This window comes from Schistocerca nitens, chromosome 8 (assembly GCF_023898315.1).
Source record: "Schistocerca nitens isolate TAMUIC-IGC-003100 chromosome 8, iqSchNite1.1, whole genome shotgun sequence".
NCBI lineage: Eukaryota > Metazoa > Arthropoda > Insecta > Orthoptera > Acrididae > Schistocerca > Schistocerca nitens.
In genome coordinates this window covers 560,254,336-560,271,717 of record NC_064621.1, presented here as the reverse complement: position 1 = coordinate 560,271,717, position 17,382 = coordinate 560,254,336, and the positions used below count along the sequence as shown (strand labels likewise).

General features: G+C 37.3%; 2 protein-coding genes across 2 annotated transcripts in view; both read right to left on the bottom strand.

Moving 5' to 3' along the window:
* Positions 1–9,895, bottom strand: part of LOC126199351 (protein C19orf12 homolog) — a 45,321-nt gene extending 35,426 nt beyond the window's left edge. The window contains exons 1-2 of the mRNA XM_049936212.1: positions 9,776–9,895; positions 9,500–9,677 (exon numbers count right to left, since the gene is read on the bottom strand). Coding sequence (XP_049792169.1) covers positions 9,500–9,659 — 160 coding nt within the window. The 5' untranslated portion in view covers positions 9,660–9,677; positions 9,776–9,895. The remainder of the gene's footprint in view (positions 1–9,499; positions 9,678–9,775) is intronic.
* A 1,296-nt stretch (positions 9,896–11,191) lies between these two features.
* LOC126199675 (uncharacterized) lies at positions 11,192–16,975 on the bottom strand. Its single transcript, XM_049936603.1, has 2 exons — positions 16,292–16,975; positions 11,192–11,284 (listed from the first exon to the last, which is right to left on the bottom strand). The coding sequence occupies exons 1-2, from the start codon at positions 16,973–16,975 to the stop codon at positions 11,192–11,194; spliced, it is 777 nt and encodes a 258-aa protein (XP_049792560.1).
* Between the last annotated feature and the right edge of the window lie 407 nt (positions 16,976–17,382).

Sequence of the window (17,382 nt, the reverse complement as noted above, 5' to 3'; positions counted from 1 at the left end):
ACAGTTTAAATGTACCGGATATGGCCTGTGGCCTGTCAGGAAAAGGACCATCCCCTGACTTGGGTCGACATGTTTCAGTTGTAGTCTTTCATGTGAATCAAGAAAGAAAGAGTGCACTCAGCGACCCTTGCCAGATGCATCCCACTCTCTCTGCCATGTTTGAATCCGTCATTGTTTCATTTGCGTTTTCTTCATGATGTCGGTTTCCATAATTTCGGTGACTTTATTGAGCCTGTCTCTCTTAAGCCAGTAAAGTTATGTCTATAGGGCAGGTCCCCATCACAACGCACAGTGCCTCTAGTGACATGGTGTTGAACGCTCCAATCATCCTCAGGAGAACACTACATTGACCTTGTCTTGCAACTGTCTTGTTAGTCTGTATATTCAGTCTGTGAGCCCACTCACGTGTGGCAAAGCATGCAATGGATTCAAATATCACAATGTGGTAGGCCCTTATCGCCTTAATAGGTAATTTGTACTGAGTTGTGTTTAGTCTTGTTAGTTTGAGCATAATTTTGGAGGCTTTGTCAATCGTCAATTTTATATGATTGTTGAAAGTCTGTTTTTTGTCAAAGCTGCAGTCTGAGATAACATGTGGCTTGCTTCCTCTGTATGCTTGTTTTGTCTAATTTTAGAATTGGATTCATCTGTAGTGTCCCTCTGAGCAGTAAATATACAGTTTTGTTGGGAGCTATTTTTAATTAATATTCTTTGGACCAACTGTTAATTTTCTGAAGCAGGTGCGTACCTTTTGACTTTAGTGCTGCTCAGGAGTTGGCTGACACCACTACGAGTAGGTCATCTGCGTAAGCCGCCACACCTCTTACCCTGTCGTCACTGTCCAGGGTGTTCAGCAAGGGCTCAATTGCGATATTCCAGAATATTGGACATCCCTTTGTTATTCTTTTGACAACCTTCCGTGTACCAGCCCTCCACTCCACCACTCTGCCTCTGCAGTAGTTGAGGAGGCTATTGTAGAGGGAAGCTGATAGCCTCATTTCTCTTAACCTGGCGAAGAGGGACTGCCACCACAAGTTGTCAAAAGCCCTGGCTATGTCAATTAGTATGGTGACCACATATTTGTCGCTAATGCTATTTGTTACTGTCAGTACTCGGTTGACAGCGTCTTCTATTGATCTACCTTCCCTGACGCCAAACTGATGGGGCGTTAGGCCGAGGAGGTGCCTGTGTGGTTGTGAACGGTCACACAAGAGCCTTTCCTGTACCTTGCCGAGAGTGTTTAAGAGACAGATCGGTCGGTACATTCTGGGATCTGTTGGCTCTTTGTCTTGTGATTTCCTGATTATTACTACATTATCTGTTTTCCAGAGGTTTGGAATTCTGCCTGTTAGTAGTGCCTTGTAGAACATGTTAGTAAGAAAAGGTGTGATTTGTGTTACTGTTTGTTTTAATGTTTCTGAAAGTATATTGTCTGGGTCGAGTGCTTCTCAGTTTTTAAGCTTGCTGATTGCCGTTACAACTTCATCTTGTAAGAATGGCATGGTTACACTGTCACTGATTTATGGTTGCCTCATGCTCTCTCTTAGGTCAGCATGGTCTCGCTCATCTTGTGTGGGGTCGTCGTCCGGGAGGAGCCTGTTCAGAAGATATTCTGCTGTGCTTCTCCATCCTCTGGTCATTGCGCCGTCAGCTTGTTTTAGTGTTGACAGAACTGTCAGTGTCTTAACTTGTTCCGTTCCTATCTTGAATGGTTGTCCCCAGATGTTGTTCTGTAGCTGGGTTTTTACAAAGTTGGTCCAGTAGACTTGCCTTGTTGTCTTTAGTTTTTTTGGTATTTCCATTTAGTGTCACGATACAGATCAAGTCTTAGCTGTCTTTCAGGAGCTGTCTTTGCTTGTCGGTAGTACTTTCTTTTGTCCCGTGAATCCTTCCTTAGTCTTGCCAGTTCTGTTGACCACGGTTGTTTCTGTCCCCAACCAGTTTTTGCTAGTGGTATAGCTGCTTCCTGTGCTATTTGTAGGAAATCTGTCAGTACATGTGTTTTGTAATCTATACTGCCTTGAACAGTGTGTAATGATGGTGCCTCAACAATATCTCGACCTCTCTGCCAGTCGGCTCTTCCTATGGGTAAGTGCAGCTGTTCGTGGTCCATGTTATGTGTATTGATATATCTGTCTGTGGTTATGACCACTGCGTTGTGGTCACTGTGTGTGGCTCTATCTAATACCCTCCATGTATTGTAACAATACAAGAGAAGGACAGTTGCTACTCACCATATAGCGGAGATGCTGAGCCGCGATAGGCACAATAAAAAGATTCACACCATCATCGATTTCGGCCATTAAGGCCTTTGTCAGCAGTACACACTCATACACACGCACTTAATGGCTGACGCTACAGATCACTTTATTAATAATTATAGTACAGGGTTACACCACCAGTTAGAGTTACATTTTCATTTTCAGCAAGTGGACCAAGTCCTTTCATCCATACATGTATTTTTTCATCATTACTAACTTTACAACATGAGCGGGTATACAATGTAAAAAGCATATTGCTATATACATAACTAGGTCTAGATTGAGACTTAGCATCTATTCCACAATGCCAGGTTTTGTAAGCTATGACATCTCGATCGGCGAATGATTCCAATCCAGGTAGAGAGGCATTCTCACATCGGACGATGGCTAGAGTGAACCAACCACTTCCAGTATTCCCTGTGCCAGCATCAAGACTAAAATTCACTCGACATCCTCGGACAAAGGCCTTAATGGCCGAAAGCTATGATGTTGTGAATCTTTTTATTGTGCCTATCGCGGCTCAGCATCTCCGCTATATGGTGAGTAGCAACTTTCCTTCTCTCGTATTGTTACATTCCATCCTGGATTTTCCATTGTTTGACCCTCCACGTATTGACTAGTGGAAGAGATTTTGCGTTCCCTAGAGAAAGGTCTATGTTACTTACACCACCAGCGTCTCCGAGGTAGGTAGGTGGCTGACCCTCCCTATTCAGTACGAAGAGGTTGCATTCATTTACCACGTCAAGCACTAGTTGCCCTCTGTCGTTAGTTCTATCTGAGTTCCACAGGGGGCATTTTGCGTTGATATCAGTTACAATGAGCAGCCTTTTTCTTTCTTTCCCTTTGGAAGTACCTTCAGATAAGGCATGACTTCCATAGCAGTAGTCTAAGCATAAAAACTGGAGTTATATGAATATTTTCTGGTTTGTTACAACAAGGAATGGTGTGTGTGGAGGTCCCTTAACAGATAAGAAATGTTGCTGACACAGCTAAGTCATCACTTACATCATGGGCATTCGTATCAAGGACAGCAAGTTTGAACACAACCACGAATAACCTTGCTCCAATGCCCTACGAATGCCCACAAGGGTCCATCTGATGTTTTCCCAACAGTAACGTGTGGTGTGATAAACTACATAAATGACATTGATATTCATGATCAGCTGTTTTCATTTATGTTTTATTATTCTGGAGAGCTGTGTTGAAATGCTGATAAATAGTAGTTTCGTAATTTTGTATACATGTAGCTCATCTTGGGATTCTAAACTCTTAATACATGCCACACAATAAAAACTAAATAATATAAAATAAATCTGGAGAAATGCTACCTAAATGTAGACGTCAATTCCTTGGTTTTCCTAATTTAATTAATTTTTTGCAGTCTATGTATATATGATTGTTATGTAATCACATATATATATACTTTGACATGGGGGGGGGGGGGAGAAGCAACACTGAAACTCTGCACAACATGTGTAGGGCTATAGCTATAAATAGAGAGATGCTGAATGAAATGCATTTGGCTGTCAAGAGAACAATGCACGATGCCCTCAATGATTACTGTAGCAGAATATCATCTAGCGATCTTTTACAGAACCCAAAGAAATTTTGGTCGTATGTAAAAGCTGACTGAGGCACCAAAGTTGGTGTCCAGTCCCTAGCAAATGAGACATAAACTGAAATAGTGGCTAGCAAAGCAAAAGCTGAAATGCTTAACTCTTGTGTTCAAATGTTCCTTTACAAAGAAACACCCAGTAAAATTGCCCCAATTTAATCTTTCTACTACCGAAAACACGAATGAAATAAGTATTAGTGGCAGTGGTGTTGAGAAACAGCTGAAATCATTACAATTGAACACAGCTCCAGGCCTCGATGGAATCCCTGTCAGATTGTATACCGACTATTGAAACAGCCCCTCTTCTAACTATAATCTATCTTAGATCCCACAAACAAAAACCATGACCAGTTCTTGGGAAAAAAAGCACAGGTCACACCCATCTACAAGGAGGGTGGTAGAGTGATCCACAAAACTACGATCTAGTATCCACTGACACCATTTGTTGTAGAATCTTAGAGCATATTCTGAGCTCAAACATTATCAGGTATCTCGAACAGAATGTCGACCAGCATCGATTTCAAAACATCAGTCTTGAGCAACCCAACTCTCATTTTTCTCACATGACATACTGATGGCTTTGGATCAAGGCAATCAGGTAGATGCAATATTCCTCGACTTCTGAAAAGTGTTTGACTCAGTACCACATTTATGCTTATTGTCAAACATATGATCATATTGGGTACCAAGTGAAATATGTGACTGGACTGAGCACCCTTCAGTAGGAAGGACAGAGAATGTTTTCTTGGATGGAGAGTCATCATCAGATATAGAGGTTGTGCCCAAGGGAAGTGTATTGGGACCGATGCTGTTCATGTTGTATATTAACTGTTGGGACCCTTGTTGTTAATGTTGTATATTAATGACCTAGAAGACAATATTAATAGCAAAGTCAGGCTTTTTGAAGATGATGCAGTTCTCTATAATGAAGCACTATATGAAAGAACCTGGACAAATATTCAGTCAGATCTTGATAAGATTTCAATGTGGGCAGAGATTGTTAACTTGTTTGCTCTTCAAAAAAAAAAAAAAAAAAAAAAAAAAAAATTGCATCGTATGACTAAAATGTCAATGAGTCATTGTTGGAATCAGCCACCTCATACAAATATCTGGGTGAAATACTTTGTAGGGATATAAAATGGATTGATCACACAGGTTCAGTTGTGGGTAAATCAGGTGGCAGGCACAGGTTCAGTTGTGGGTAAAGCAGGTGGCAGGCTCTGGTTTATCAGTAGAATACTGGTCTACAAAGGAGATTCTTTACAAATCACTTGTGTGACTGGTTCTAAAATATTGCTCAAGCGTGAGGAACGCGTACCAGATAGGACTAACAGGGGATATTGAACATATACAGAGTAGGGCAGCACAAATGGTCACATGTTTGATTAATATGTAGGAGAGAGTCACAAATATACTAAAGGAACTGAAGTAGTAGACTCTTGAAGATATACATAAACTATACAGAAAAAGTCTATTAACAAAGTTTCAGGAACCGGCCCTCTACTGATCACTCACATGTGGATTATGAGGCTAAGATTAGAATAATTACTGCATGCACAGAGGCACTCAATCAATCATTCTCCCTGCGCTCCACACATGAATGGAATGGGAAGAGAGCCTAATAACTGGTACACTGGGATGTACCCTCTGTTGTGCACCTCGCAGTGGTTTGCAGAGTGTAGATGTAGATGCAGGACAAAAAAAAATGACAAACGGTTAATTTTTTCCAGTATGCTATGAGGCGTATAAAAATAACGTCACCACCTTACCTGTATGTCACTTATGATGGACCATTGCTTGTATTCAGTGAAATAATTATTGAACCACTAAACACACAATTTGCATAAAACGCTCCTAAGCTTAAATTCGACTTGTTCTTCCATCTGATTTACTAATCAAATGTGTACTGAAACATAACTCGGAATAAATTTGGAAGCTTCCTGTGTGCTGCAAGTAAAGAATATGAAAATTAATATTACGGTAACCTTATTTAGATTCAGTTTTGTGCCATAGACCAAAAAATGTATTGATTCTCATGGGTGTGGAACATTTCAGATAAATATGAATAGTTTTGGCCATAACTTAAGTGACAGTTTTCTATTTGTTTTTATATGCACACCCTTGTGAAATAATGGAAAGAACTTTCATCTAGTGAAATAAATAATATATCCATGTTCCTCAGTCCAGTAAGCCCAACAGAGCTCCTAAATACCATTAATTCACTGAAGAGTAAATATTCAACTGGTATTGATGATATTCCAGATTATATTATAAAAATAACAGCAAGGCAAATACTTTCACCTTTATTCGACATATGCAATTCATCCTTATCGTGTGGTGTCTTCCCTCAGCAACTGAAAATGGCAAAAGTAATACCCCTATATAAAAAAGGTGATCATCAATGTATGGGTAACTATAGGCCAGTGTTTCTATTGTCAGGGTTTTCGAAAATTATTGACAAGAATATTATTATTTCTGGATCTCAACATGGCTTCAGAACACAGAGGTCAATTGAAACTGCTACTTTCAATCTGAAACCCACAGGAAGTAGCTAATATGTTTAATAACTATTTTATAAATGTAACAGAGAAACTACTACAACAGACTTCTAACAGAAAACAGCATACAGAAACAGGGAAAAAAGTCTCAAGCAGATCAATGTTTCTGTACCCAACAAATGTAGAAGAAGTACAGGTAATAATAAAAAGTCTCAAAATGAAACACTCTGCAGGTGTACATGATATACCTTATTTCATTATAAAGAAGTGTGGGGACTTGATTACTGAGCCCTTAAGCCACCTATGTAACCTATCTTTTGCTACAGGAACTTTTCCTTCATGTTTGAAAACAGCAAAACTAAAGCCATTATACAAGAAAGGAAACAAAGATGATATTTCCAACTACAGACCACTGGCACTTCTGTCTGTTTTCTCAAAAATATTAGAAAGGCTTTTCAATAAGAGGTAAATGGCATTCTGTCAGAATCTCAACATGGATTTAGAGCAAACCGCTCAACCGAATCTGCAGTTCACTCCTTTCTATTAGAGGCACTGATAGCATTAGACAGCAAAAAACGTACCATGGGCATATTTTCAGATTTGTCAAAGGCATTTGGCACCATAAATCATTGCAAATTGCTATACAAGCTAGAAAATCTTGACATTAGGGGAACAGCTAACAACTGGCTCAGCTCTTATCTTAAGAACAGGGAACAATATGTGGAAATAGATCAAGAAAGGGACAATGTCATTAGGAAATATAATTCCAAGCCACTGACTGTTAAATATGGAGTGCCACAAGGATCAGTAATGGGCCCTGTGCTGTTCTTACTCTATGTAAATGAACTAAACATAAGCAATGACAGCAGTAAAATATTTCAATTTGCTGATGATACGAGTGTTCTAATTACAGGAAACTCAGAAGAAACTCTTGTAAAAAACATAAAAGAAGCCACTGACAGACTAACATGTTACTTTGATGACAATGACTTAATAATAAACACTGAAAAAACTGTAGCTATGGATATACACACAGCACAAACAAAAAATCTGAACTCACCCAATCTATACCTATATGGACAGACAATTGCCAAAACAGCCTGTACCAAATTTTTTGGACTTCGTCTACAAGACAACTTGAAATGGAAAGCGCATATTGAGCAAATGAACAAATAATTAAGTACTTCTTGTTTTGTGATGCGTACATGAAAAAATTGTACCAGCTACAAACCCTTCAGTGTATATATTATGAAGTTGTACACTCTCACCTCCGGTATGGGATTATGTTCTGGGGAAATTCTGGAGATGCCATCAAAACATTCAAAATTAAAAAAAAAAAATTATAAGAATAATGGAAGGGATAGATAATTGCAAATCATGTAGACCATTGTTTCAAAAAAGGATGATCCTGACACTTCCTTGTATATATATACTTGAAAATATAATGTATTTAAAGCAAAACTTACATACAAAAAGACCACTCATCACTCAAAATCACACAATACACAGCTATGATACAAGACAAAAATTGGATGTACATGTTCAAAGTGCCAACACAAAGTTATTTCAAAACAGCCTTATCCATCCTAGTATCAAACTATACAATGCCTTATCAGATACCATTAAACACATACAAAACATTGGTCACTTCAAATCTAAACTGAAGTCGTACTTCGTTAATCGCTGCTTTTACACAATAAATGAATACCTACAAAACTAAATTTTTGTGTGTTTACCCAATGTAGTCTCATTCAGAAGAACATTTGTATTTTATCTCTCTGTACATAGTGTAACAACATTTATTTAAGTATTCATCATTAATTGATATATTAATGTGTGTTATTGTGTACAAAGATATATCATATGTAAAACTATTTACATTAACAAAAAAAATCCAAATATCTCTTGCACATTGTGCAGCTGTAGATGAAAATGGATCAATAAATCAAACAGAACAAAATCTTAAATGCAATGGACAACCATAGAAATATCTCAGGTTTATTCTTGGACCTAACAAAACTTTTGATGTGATTGATCACTCTATACTCCTGAGGAAACTTGAATGGTATGGTGTAAGAGGTGTGCCAAATCTCTTTTTTTTTTTTTCCTACATTAATGATTTCCCATCACACGTTAGGGATTCTGAACCTGTACTGTTTGCAGATGACACCAGTCTTTTGATTGAAGGGAATAAAGAAGAAAATCTTACTGCATCTGCAAAAGATATTACAAAAGGAGTGTCTGAATGGTTTACCAGAAACAGGCTAATAGTTAATCCCCAAAAAATGGTACTCATGAATTTCCACACTGATCAAAATAAAAATCCGGCACAACCTGTGATATGTATAGATAACCAATTTCTTGGGATTCATATCCAGGAAAATCTTAAATGGAGCACTCATCACAGCCCTAAATTCAAAACTAGCAAAAATGAGCTATGCAGTAAGAATTCTCTGCAACAGTACTAGCAGTTAGGGCTGTATACTTTGCTCGTGTACATTCAATACTGAAGTACGGTATCATTTTCTGGGGAAATGTACATCAGACCAGAACAGTTTTCAGGAAACAGGCAATTATAAGAATAATGAAATAAGTGAACAGCAGAAAATCATGCAAACCTTTCTTTAAAGATCTAAAGATCCTACCCCTTCCCTGCATTTATATACTGGAAGTAGTCACGCACGTCAAAAAAAAAAAAAGCATACTGAGAAAAGATAACCTTTTCCCTCAAAACAAAAGTGTCCATGATTACAGTACCAGGTCAGACAGTGGCATACATGTTAATCATTGTAATATCACATTATGCCAAAAACATGCAGGAAGAAAACCTTACAGCAGATTACCAAGACATATATATATATATATATATATATATATATATATATATATATATATATATATATATATATATATCAAAAATTTGTAATTGTTAACTGTATAGATCCAATTTGTCATAAAAATTTATAAAATGTATGTTTAACATTTGAAAAACCAATAGCTAAAAAGTTTTTCTGTCCAATATCCTGTGTACAATATATGTACTGAAAAAGAGATTTATATGGGCAAATAAATAAATAAAAATAATGCGCCAAAAATCCACAAAAATAAATATGTCCACCACTCACCAATCGCCATGCCGAAACGTCCAGCCAGGAGGCCTCCACAAATAGTTGTTAAACAAGCAATAACACCTCCCATAACCGATTTCCTGACTGCAACTTTCACGTTTTCGTGTTCCGCCACAATGGCAAGGGCATCCATTATTTCTCGAGTACTGAGAGGCATTTTCTTAAATATGGCAGACTATGAACAAGAATTAATATTCCTTTAAAGAAATTCATTGCAACTCTCACAAAATTTACTGCACATCATTTTTTTAAACAGAATATACATCAGCCTACCTCGTAAATATTTTTTTAAAAAAATCAAGGCAACAATGGTAGTACTGTAACGATATCGCCCTTTACTTGTCTTGACTTCAAAATCAGTCCTGAACTCCACTGCGCAAACTTCCAGTTTTTCCCCGGTGCAGAGATCATATTATGCTGTAGGCTGTAGCGGCCAATCACATGATTACACAGCTATTCAGCGGTTAGCATATGAAATATTTCCATGTATGTGACATAAACTGAGGAAATACCTACACTGATTAATCTTATTTTTTACCAACGGAAATATTTTTTGTGTTTTGTATCCTCGTCTAGCCTTAAAAACGCAAGTGCCTTTATTTGTATATCGTCACTACAGGTATTGTGGCTGCACACCAGTGACCTCTATGGCGTCTGAAGTGTATGGTAAAACGTTGGTGCGTGTCTGCTAAATCGTCCTGAAACGAGCGTGATCCGCTGATATGTGACCGCAATGTGAAAGAAATGTGGCTGTTATCGCACGTACACTGTAGCGGAGAAATGGAAATGTATTTATAAATTACGTAGAAGTAAATAAATCGTACGGATTCTCAGCTTATCGAATTTTACCTATTTCTTGACCATGCTGTGATTGATCTGATTATTCTGTCGAGGACCAAATAGGTAGCATAAAATGTTATACATTAAATAATAAATGCAGTAATTCCGTAACACATTCCATAAATCATCATGTATAACCGTTGAGAGAAGCTAAACATTGCCATTGCTTACGAGAAATAGCATTTGTTGTCGAGTACGCAGCTCATACTGGGGAAAAAAACAAACTGTTAAGAATAGTGTCGTGCTAAGGCTATAAATTTTCATTTCCTGGGATACGTAAGATTCAAGTGAAGTTATAATGAAATATTGGTTTACCAAGAGCTGTTACTTGTGTTAAAAAATAGGTATGTTTTCTAAATTATGCCTCACAGGAAGTTAATGCCTTTTTCCGTGTTCTCAGTAAATTGTTAAAACAACTTTCAGAAGAAGCAGGCTTTGTTGTACATTTAAGGGGTACTTGTTTGGCTACACATAGGACAGCTGATCTTGTATATTAATAATAGTTTCTATGATCATACAAATAAATTTTGATCATGCAAAAGCGGCCTGAAAGGATCATGAAATAAACCTCCAAGGGCAACATAAAATTCTTTAAAAAACTACTTCCTGTGTTCATTATACCACAGTTAAATTAGTAAGAATACTTGTGTGTTGTGCCATGCAGTGTCGTCACAAAAACTATACATGATTTAAGAAGAATGGGTAAATAACTTGACTGCATAAGAAACAAGGCAGTTTGCTATGGGGTGCATAGCTCACTCAGCAAGAAAGTAGAGTAAATGACAGGCTGTGTTACAAAGAGTGTTGTCTTAAACCTTTCACATTATTTCCACTTTCCTTGCAATTTAACTATGCACACTTCACAGCCAAATGAAATATTTCATTTTGTATATGAATCCAGTTCATGTGGACTTTCTTCTCATATGGCTGTGACTTCAGTTTCTGGAAATTTTACTAAAAATTTACAAACAACAGAACACTATGAAGCGTTCTATAAAGCATTCTTGTAACCATTCTTACTGTGAGAGCATATAAAAATTTGTTCTGCATCCCTCCAGTATCACAGTACATCTACATTTTGCACCACATAATGCAGAGTAACTGTAGATTTCATTCAGATGTTCAAATGATGAGAGATGTAAGGTATTTATTTATTTATTTATTTTATCCATCTTTCAGCATTAATATGCAATCGATGTCGTCAGAAGAGTTACAGCTATTTGTACATTATGTTTTACATACCAAAATATTGCATAGTAAAAATATAGCAATGTTGTAAACTATTAGCTTACAACAGCCTCTATACCTAGATCCATACGTAACAGTAAGCCATAATTTATCAGCATTAACATGCAATCAATGTTGTCAGAAGTATTATAGCTATTTGTACATTATGTTTCATATAACAAAAATATTACATGGAAAAAAAGACAGTGTTGTACCCTATTAGCTTATAGCTAGCTGCCTCTACATCCATAACTATACATAACAGTAAGCCTAAGTTTATCAATAAATTAGATCATCTTTACAACTATTCTGAAATTCTTCTACACTGTAGAAAGTATTTTTCTTCATCCACACTTTGGTTTTAGTTTTGAAAATATCCATTGAAACCAATTGAGCCTGTACGGGTAAAGTGTTGAATAATTTTATGCCTATGTATTCATAGCTAGATTGGGTTTTCTTAAGCCTGGTTGTGGGTATATCAATCATATTTGTTTGTCGAGTATTGTGTTGATGAACTGATTTCCTTATAGTGTAGTGGTTTAAGTTTTCTTTTATGTTTAATAGGCAACAATATATATAAAGAGATGGAACTGTGAGAATTTTTAAGTCTATAAAATAAGGTCTACATGAGGTCTTGTTGTCAGTGATTCCGTAAAGATGTCTAATTGCTTTCTTCTGCCAAGTGAAAATTTTTTTGGCTCCTGGAGAGTTACCCCATAAAAGAATGCCATATTGTAGATGGCAATGAAAGAAGGCATAGTATGACTGAAGCAATAAATCTTGTGTAACACATGTGTGTAGTTTGGCTAGTAGGTAGATAACTCGTGATAGCTTTCGACATACATAACCTGTATGTGTGTCCCGAGTTAATTTTGAGTCAATGTATATTCCTACTAGTTTAACAGATGATAAATCCATGTTACTGTTTGATAAACTGAAGATTATCTTGACAGTCTTTTCATGGTTCATAGATAAGTCATTAGCTTTAAACCAGATATTAGATATTTTGAGACACTCTTCACTTTCCTCCTTCAATATGTTTATATCCTTTCCAGAATTAACTAATGTTGTGTCATCAGCATAGAGGATAGATTTACAGGGTAAGTTATTTGGAAAGTCATTTACAAACAATATAAATAGTAGAGGGCCAAGCACTGAGCCCTGAGGAACACCTCGTTTTATACTTAAAGTCTGTGACTGTTGGTCATTATGCTTTACTATTTGTTTTCTATTGCTGAGGTATGATTCAATTAGTGAGAGTTCCAAGTGTTTGATTCCATAGCAACACAGTTTATCTAATAATAATTTGTGGTTAACTGAGTCGAAAGCCTTACTCAGGTCAATTAGAATGGCTTCAGCAGATAATTCTGACTCAAATGCACTTAGTACAAAAGAGATAAGGTTTTCAACTGCTTTGACTGTTGATAAGTTTGACCTGAATCCATACTGAGAATCATTTAATATATTATTGTCTGATAGGTGTATGCATATTTGCTGCAGTATACAATGTTCTATTATTTTTGAGAGAATAGGCACAAGTGAAATTGGTCTATAATTATTGATACAGGACTTGTCACCCTTTTTGTATAATGGTATGACAACTGTTTTTTTGAGACATTCTGGAAAGTGTCCACTCGAGAGCATCCAGTTTATCAGTATGCAAAGAGGATATGTTATGAGATCTACAACTTTTTTAATTACATAGTTTGACAGGCCATACACATCTTCAGATCTAGAGTATCCTAATTTAGAGGTTGCTTTAATTATATCAGTTACTTGTACTTCTCTCCATTTACAAGCTGACACTATGTTTGTAATGTTTTGTTGAAAATTTCTGCCAGATATGGGATGAGAAATAGGTGTATGTGTTGAATTGGAATTCTGGTTGCTGTGGGTTGGAAGGCTAAGATTGGCAGAGTTGACAAAAAAGTGATTGAAATCATCAGCAGTGACGTTAGCAGCATTTGTGTTGTCTTTGTAGTTTATATCCATACCTAGCTCTGCTTTTATTACTTTCCATGCAGCCTTACAATTATTGTGTGATTTTTTAATGAAATCACCATTTGCCTTACACTTGGCTATTTTAATTTCAGATCTATATTTTCTTTTCAGGTTTTTGTAAGTTTCTTTGTCTACTGCACCCTTTTTGACCTTATCGTGACAAGTAATTACCAATAGTCTCAGTTTTTGTAATTGGGGTGAAAACCACTTCTGTAAAGTTGAGTGGCTAGGTTTCCTAACTTTTTTGTTTTTTTGTTTTTTAACCAGTGGACAGCATGTGTGGATGATTTCAGAAATGATTTTGAGGAATGTGCTGAAGGCTTCATCAACATTTCTGGAGGAATGCATAACAGTATTCCAATCTATAGACTTAAGTTCTTCTCTATACTTGCTAATCTTTGTATCTGTAGATAGTCTGACACACTGAGTTTGTTCCTCGTCTTCTTTTGGTTTTTTAGTAATTAGTTTCACCCATATACCTCTATGGTCTGACAGGTAATCGACATTAAATAAGCCTAGCTCAAAATCACATTTGTATACATTTGTTATTAGATTGTCAAGACAGGAGGAGTGCCTTGTAGGACTTTCGTTAGCACAAAAGAGATTATAGGATCTTAACATGTTTACTAAATTAACATTTCTGGCTGTCAATTTCCTAATGTCTATGTTTAGATCCCCAAAGATTAAAATTTTGTATTTAGTACGAGGGTCGGTCAAAAAGTAATGCCTCCCATTTTTTTTCTACTTAAAGAAATTAAGTTAAGTGAAAAATTTGAATTTGGCGCCATTCCTCAAACCTTCTTCTGCAATCCACTGCAGTAGTAACTTTCTGTGTCAACAGGTGGCAGCACAGCAGAAGTTTGTAAGATGGCCGACATCGATGTTCGTTTGAGACAGCGTTGTGTGATTGAATTCTTGAATGCAGAAGGTGAAACGCCCATACGCATTCATGAAAGACTGAAGAAGGTGTATGGTGTTGTGACAGTGGATGTCAGCACTGTTAGACGATGGGTTCGTCGTTGTAAGGAAGCTGAAGGGCAAACACCGTTGACTGACGAAAAGCGGAGCGGCAGGCCGGTGAGTGCAGTGACTCCACACAACATTCAGCAAGTTGATGACATCATTCGTGGTGACCGTCGGGTGACTGCAGATGAAGTGTGTCGCATTATTTCTCTTAGTAAAGGCAGTGTGATCACGATTATTAAACAATTGGGGTACTCAAAAGTTTGTGCACGGTGGGTTCCAAGAATGTTAACCGATCAGAATAAAGAGGCAAGGAAAACAATAGCCTCCCAACACTTGCAGCGCTTCCGTTTGGAGGGAGATGAGTTTCTGAAAAAAATTGTGACCGGGGACGAAACATGGGTGCATTTTTTTGAACCCGAATCAAAGAGGCAGTCAATGGAGTGGCGTCACACAAGCTCGCCGAGGAAGAAAAAATTCAAAACTGTGCGATCGGCAGGGAAAGTTATGGCAACAGTTTTCTGGGATACAGAGGGTGTGATTCTGGTTGATTTTTTGGAGCAGGGATGCACAATAAATTCTGTTCAATACGTCACAACCCTCAAAAAACTTAAAGCACGTCTTCAGCGAGTTCGCCCAACAAAATCAATGGCAGATGTTCTTCTTTTGCATGACAATGCAAGACCACACACCAGTCGTCACACCTCTGACGAGATTGTCAAAATTGGATGGGAAGTTTTGCCTCATCCCCCATACAGCCCTGACCTGGCACCATCAGACTTCCATCTGTTCGGGCCACTAAAAGAAGCTCATCTTGGGATTCATTTTGAAGATGAGGAGGCCGTCAAAACATCCGTGCGTCAATGGCTTAGGAAGCAGAGCTGTGATTTTTACCGTGCTGGGATACATGCCCTTGTTCAAAGATGGACCAAAACTGTAGAGATGGGCGGAGATTACATTGAAAAATGACAAAATGATCCTCAATGTTGTGGTTTTCAACCTATGTAATTGCATTTAAATTTCCTGACAATTAAACGTAGAAAAAAAAATAGGAGGCATTACTTTTTGACTGACCCTCGTATATTTTTGTATACTGATCACAAGTTTTTCTAAACGTTCTATAAATTGTTCTACATTACTTTCAGGAGTGTGATATAAAGACACAGTTATGAGCTGCATACTAGGTATAATAAAAGCAGCTGCTTCAAAAACACCTTTAATGCATAGGTCACTAACTTCAAGAACAGAAAACTTTAAGTCTAGATCATTGCTAATATATATGGATGAACCCCCATAGGATTCACTGGGTCTGCAGAAGTATGTAGCTAATCTGAAACCTGATGGTACATACAGTTTTATATCCTCTTCCTTTAACCAATGTTCGTTTATACATAAAATCATTCTTTTGTTACTTTTTAATAGTATACCAAGCTCATCAGCTTTATTTTTCAGAGACCTGACATTTAAGTGCAGAAATAAGATAGAGTTACTGTCACAGGAGGGGAGGAGTATAGTATTAGGGGGCAATGGAGAACATTTAATTGTTTTTTCAGCCCTGGAATCTATGTTAGGTGGCGGTTGGACTTCCTTGGGATAAACCATAAAAAAATCTTCATTTCTCTTTGGTAATTTTTTGGGTCTGTTTGAAACACGGTTGGAAGTTTGTTTCACTTTACTGTCTACAAGTTTTATAGGAACATGTTTTCCCAAATCATTTGGTATCACTTCATCATGAGACAAAGATGATACTTTACTTACTGTGACTGGTCTATTCTTTTCTGCTACTCTTGAAGGTGATGGAGGAGGAGCTGGTGATGTTTCTGCTGTTGGTGAAGTTGGTTTAGTTGCTGCTGGTGGAGGAGTTGTTTCTGCTATTACTGGTAAAGGAGTTGGTTCTGCTACTGCTGGTGTGGGAGATGGTGCTGCTGCTATAGGAACTGGTTCTACTGCTGGAGGAGTTGCTTCTGCTGTTGCTGATGGTGTTTCTTCCGCTATTGCTGGTGAAGTAGTTTGTGCTGCTACTGCTGGTGAGAGAGATGGTGTTACTGCTGTAGGAGCTGGTTCTAATGCTGGAGGAGTTACTTCTGCTGTTACTGAACGTGGTTCTTCTGACGCTGCTGTTGATTCTACTTCTGTTAGTATTGCTTCTTTAGGTACTTCTGTTGCATTTTCTGTTACTGTATCTGATTCTGCATTAGTCACTCCTAGAGATACTTTCTGTGATGATGATACAGGTACCACTGATGATGTTGTTGGTAAGTATTGCAGTCTCTGAATAATTTCCATTAGCTTTAATGTAACAAGTTGCTTTCCAAGGCCATTTAAGTGCAGCCCGTGAGTAGTGTGGAATCTGCGTCCAATGGTATTAATATTAACAACAGAAACATTTCTATATTGTTTGCATATACTGGAAAAAAGTTCATTGGCGGCACTAATTTCCATTGTGCTACACAGTTTTGATTAAGAAATTGTCTCCAGAGAACACTTGTTTTACTAATCCTAATGCATCTGGTATCCTGTAAATAACGATAAGATAGTCTGATACATTACAGTCTGACAAGATGACCAAATTTAGAAAGACTACAGTAACAGCTATGTTACATTAACTGTGATTAGGAAGACAGGCTACTGTTTGCCTTACAGATAACAGTGAAAGAAAATAATTTCTGCTGCCATCTGTAAATTACGTAGCAGTCTGACTTCCTATTGAGATAAAGCCATATGTTATTTAAACTTGTTGTTGATGCTGTGATACATACAGGTTCTGAATTTTGAAAATTCCAGTAACACTTCAAATTAAAGTAAATGAGACATTGGTAACAAATGCATGTAGTGTTGCAAACTTCTTA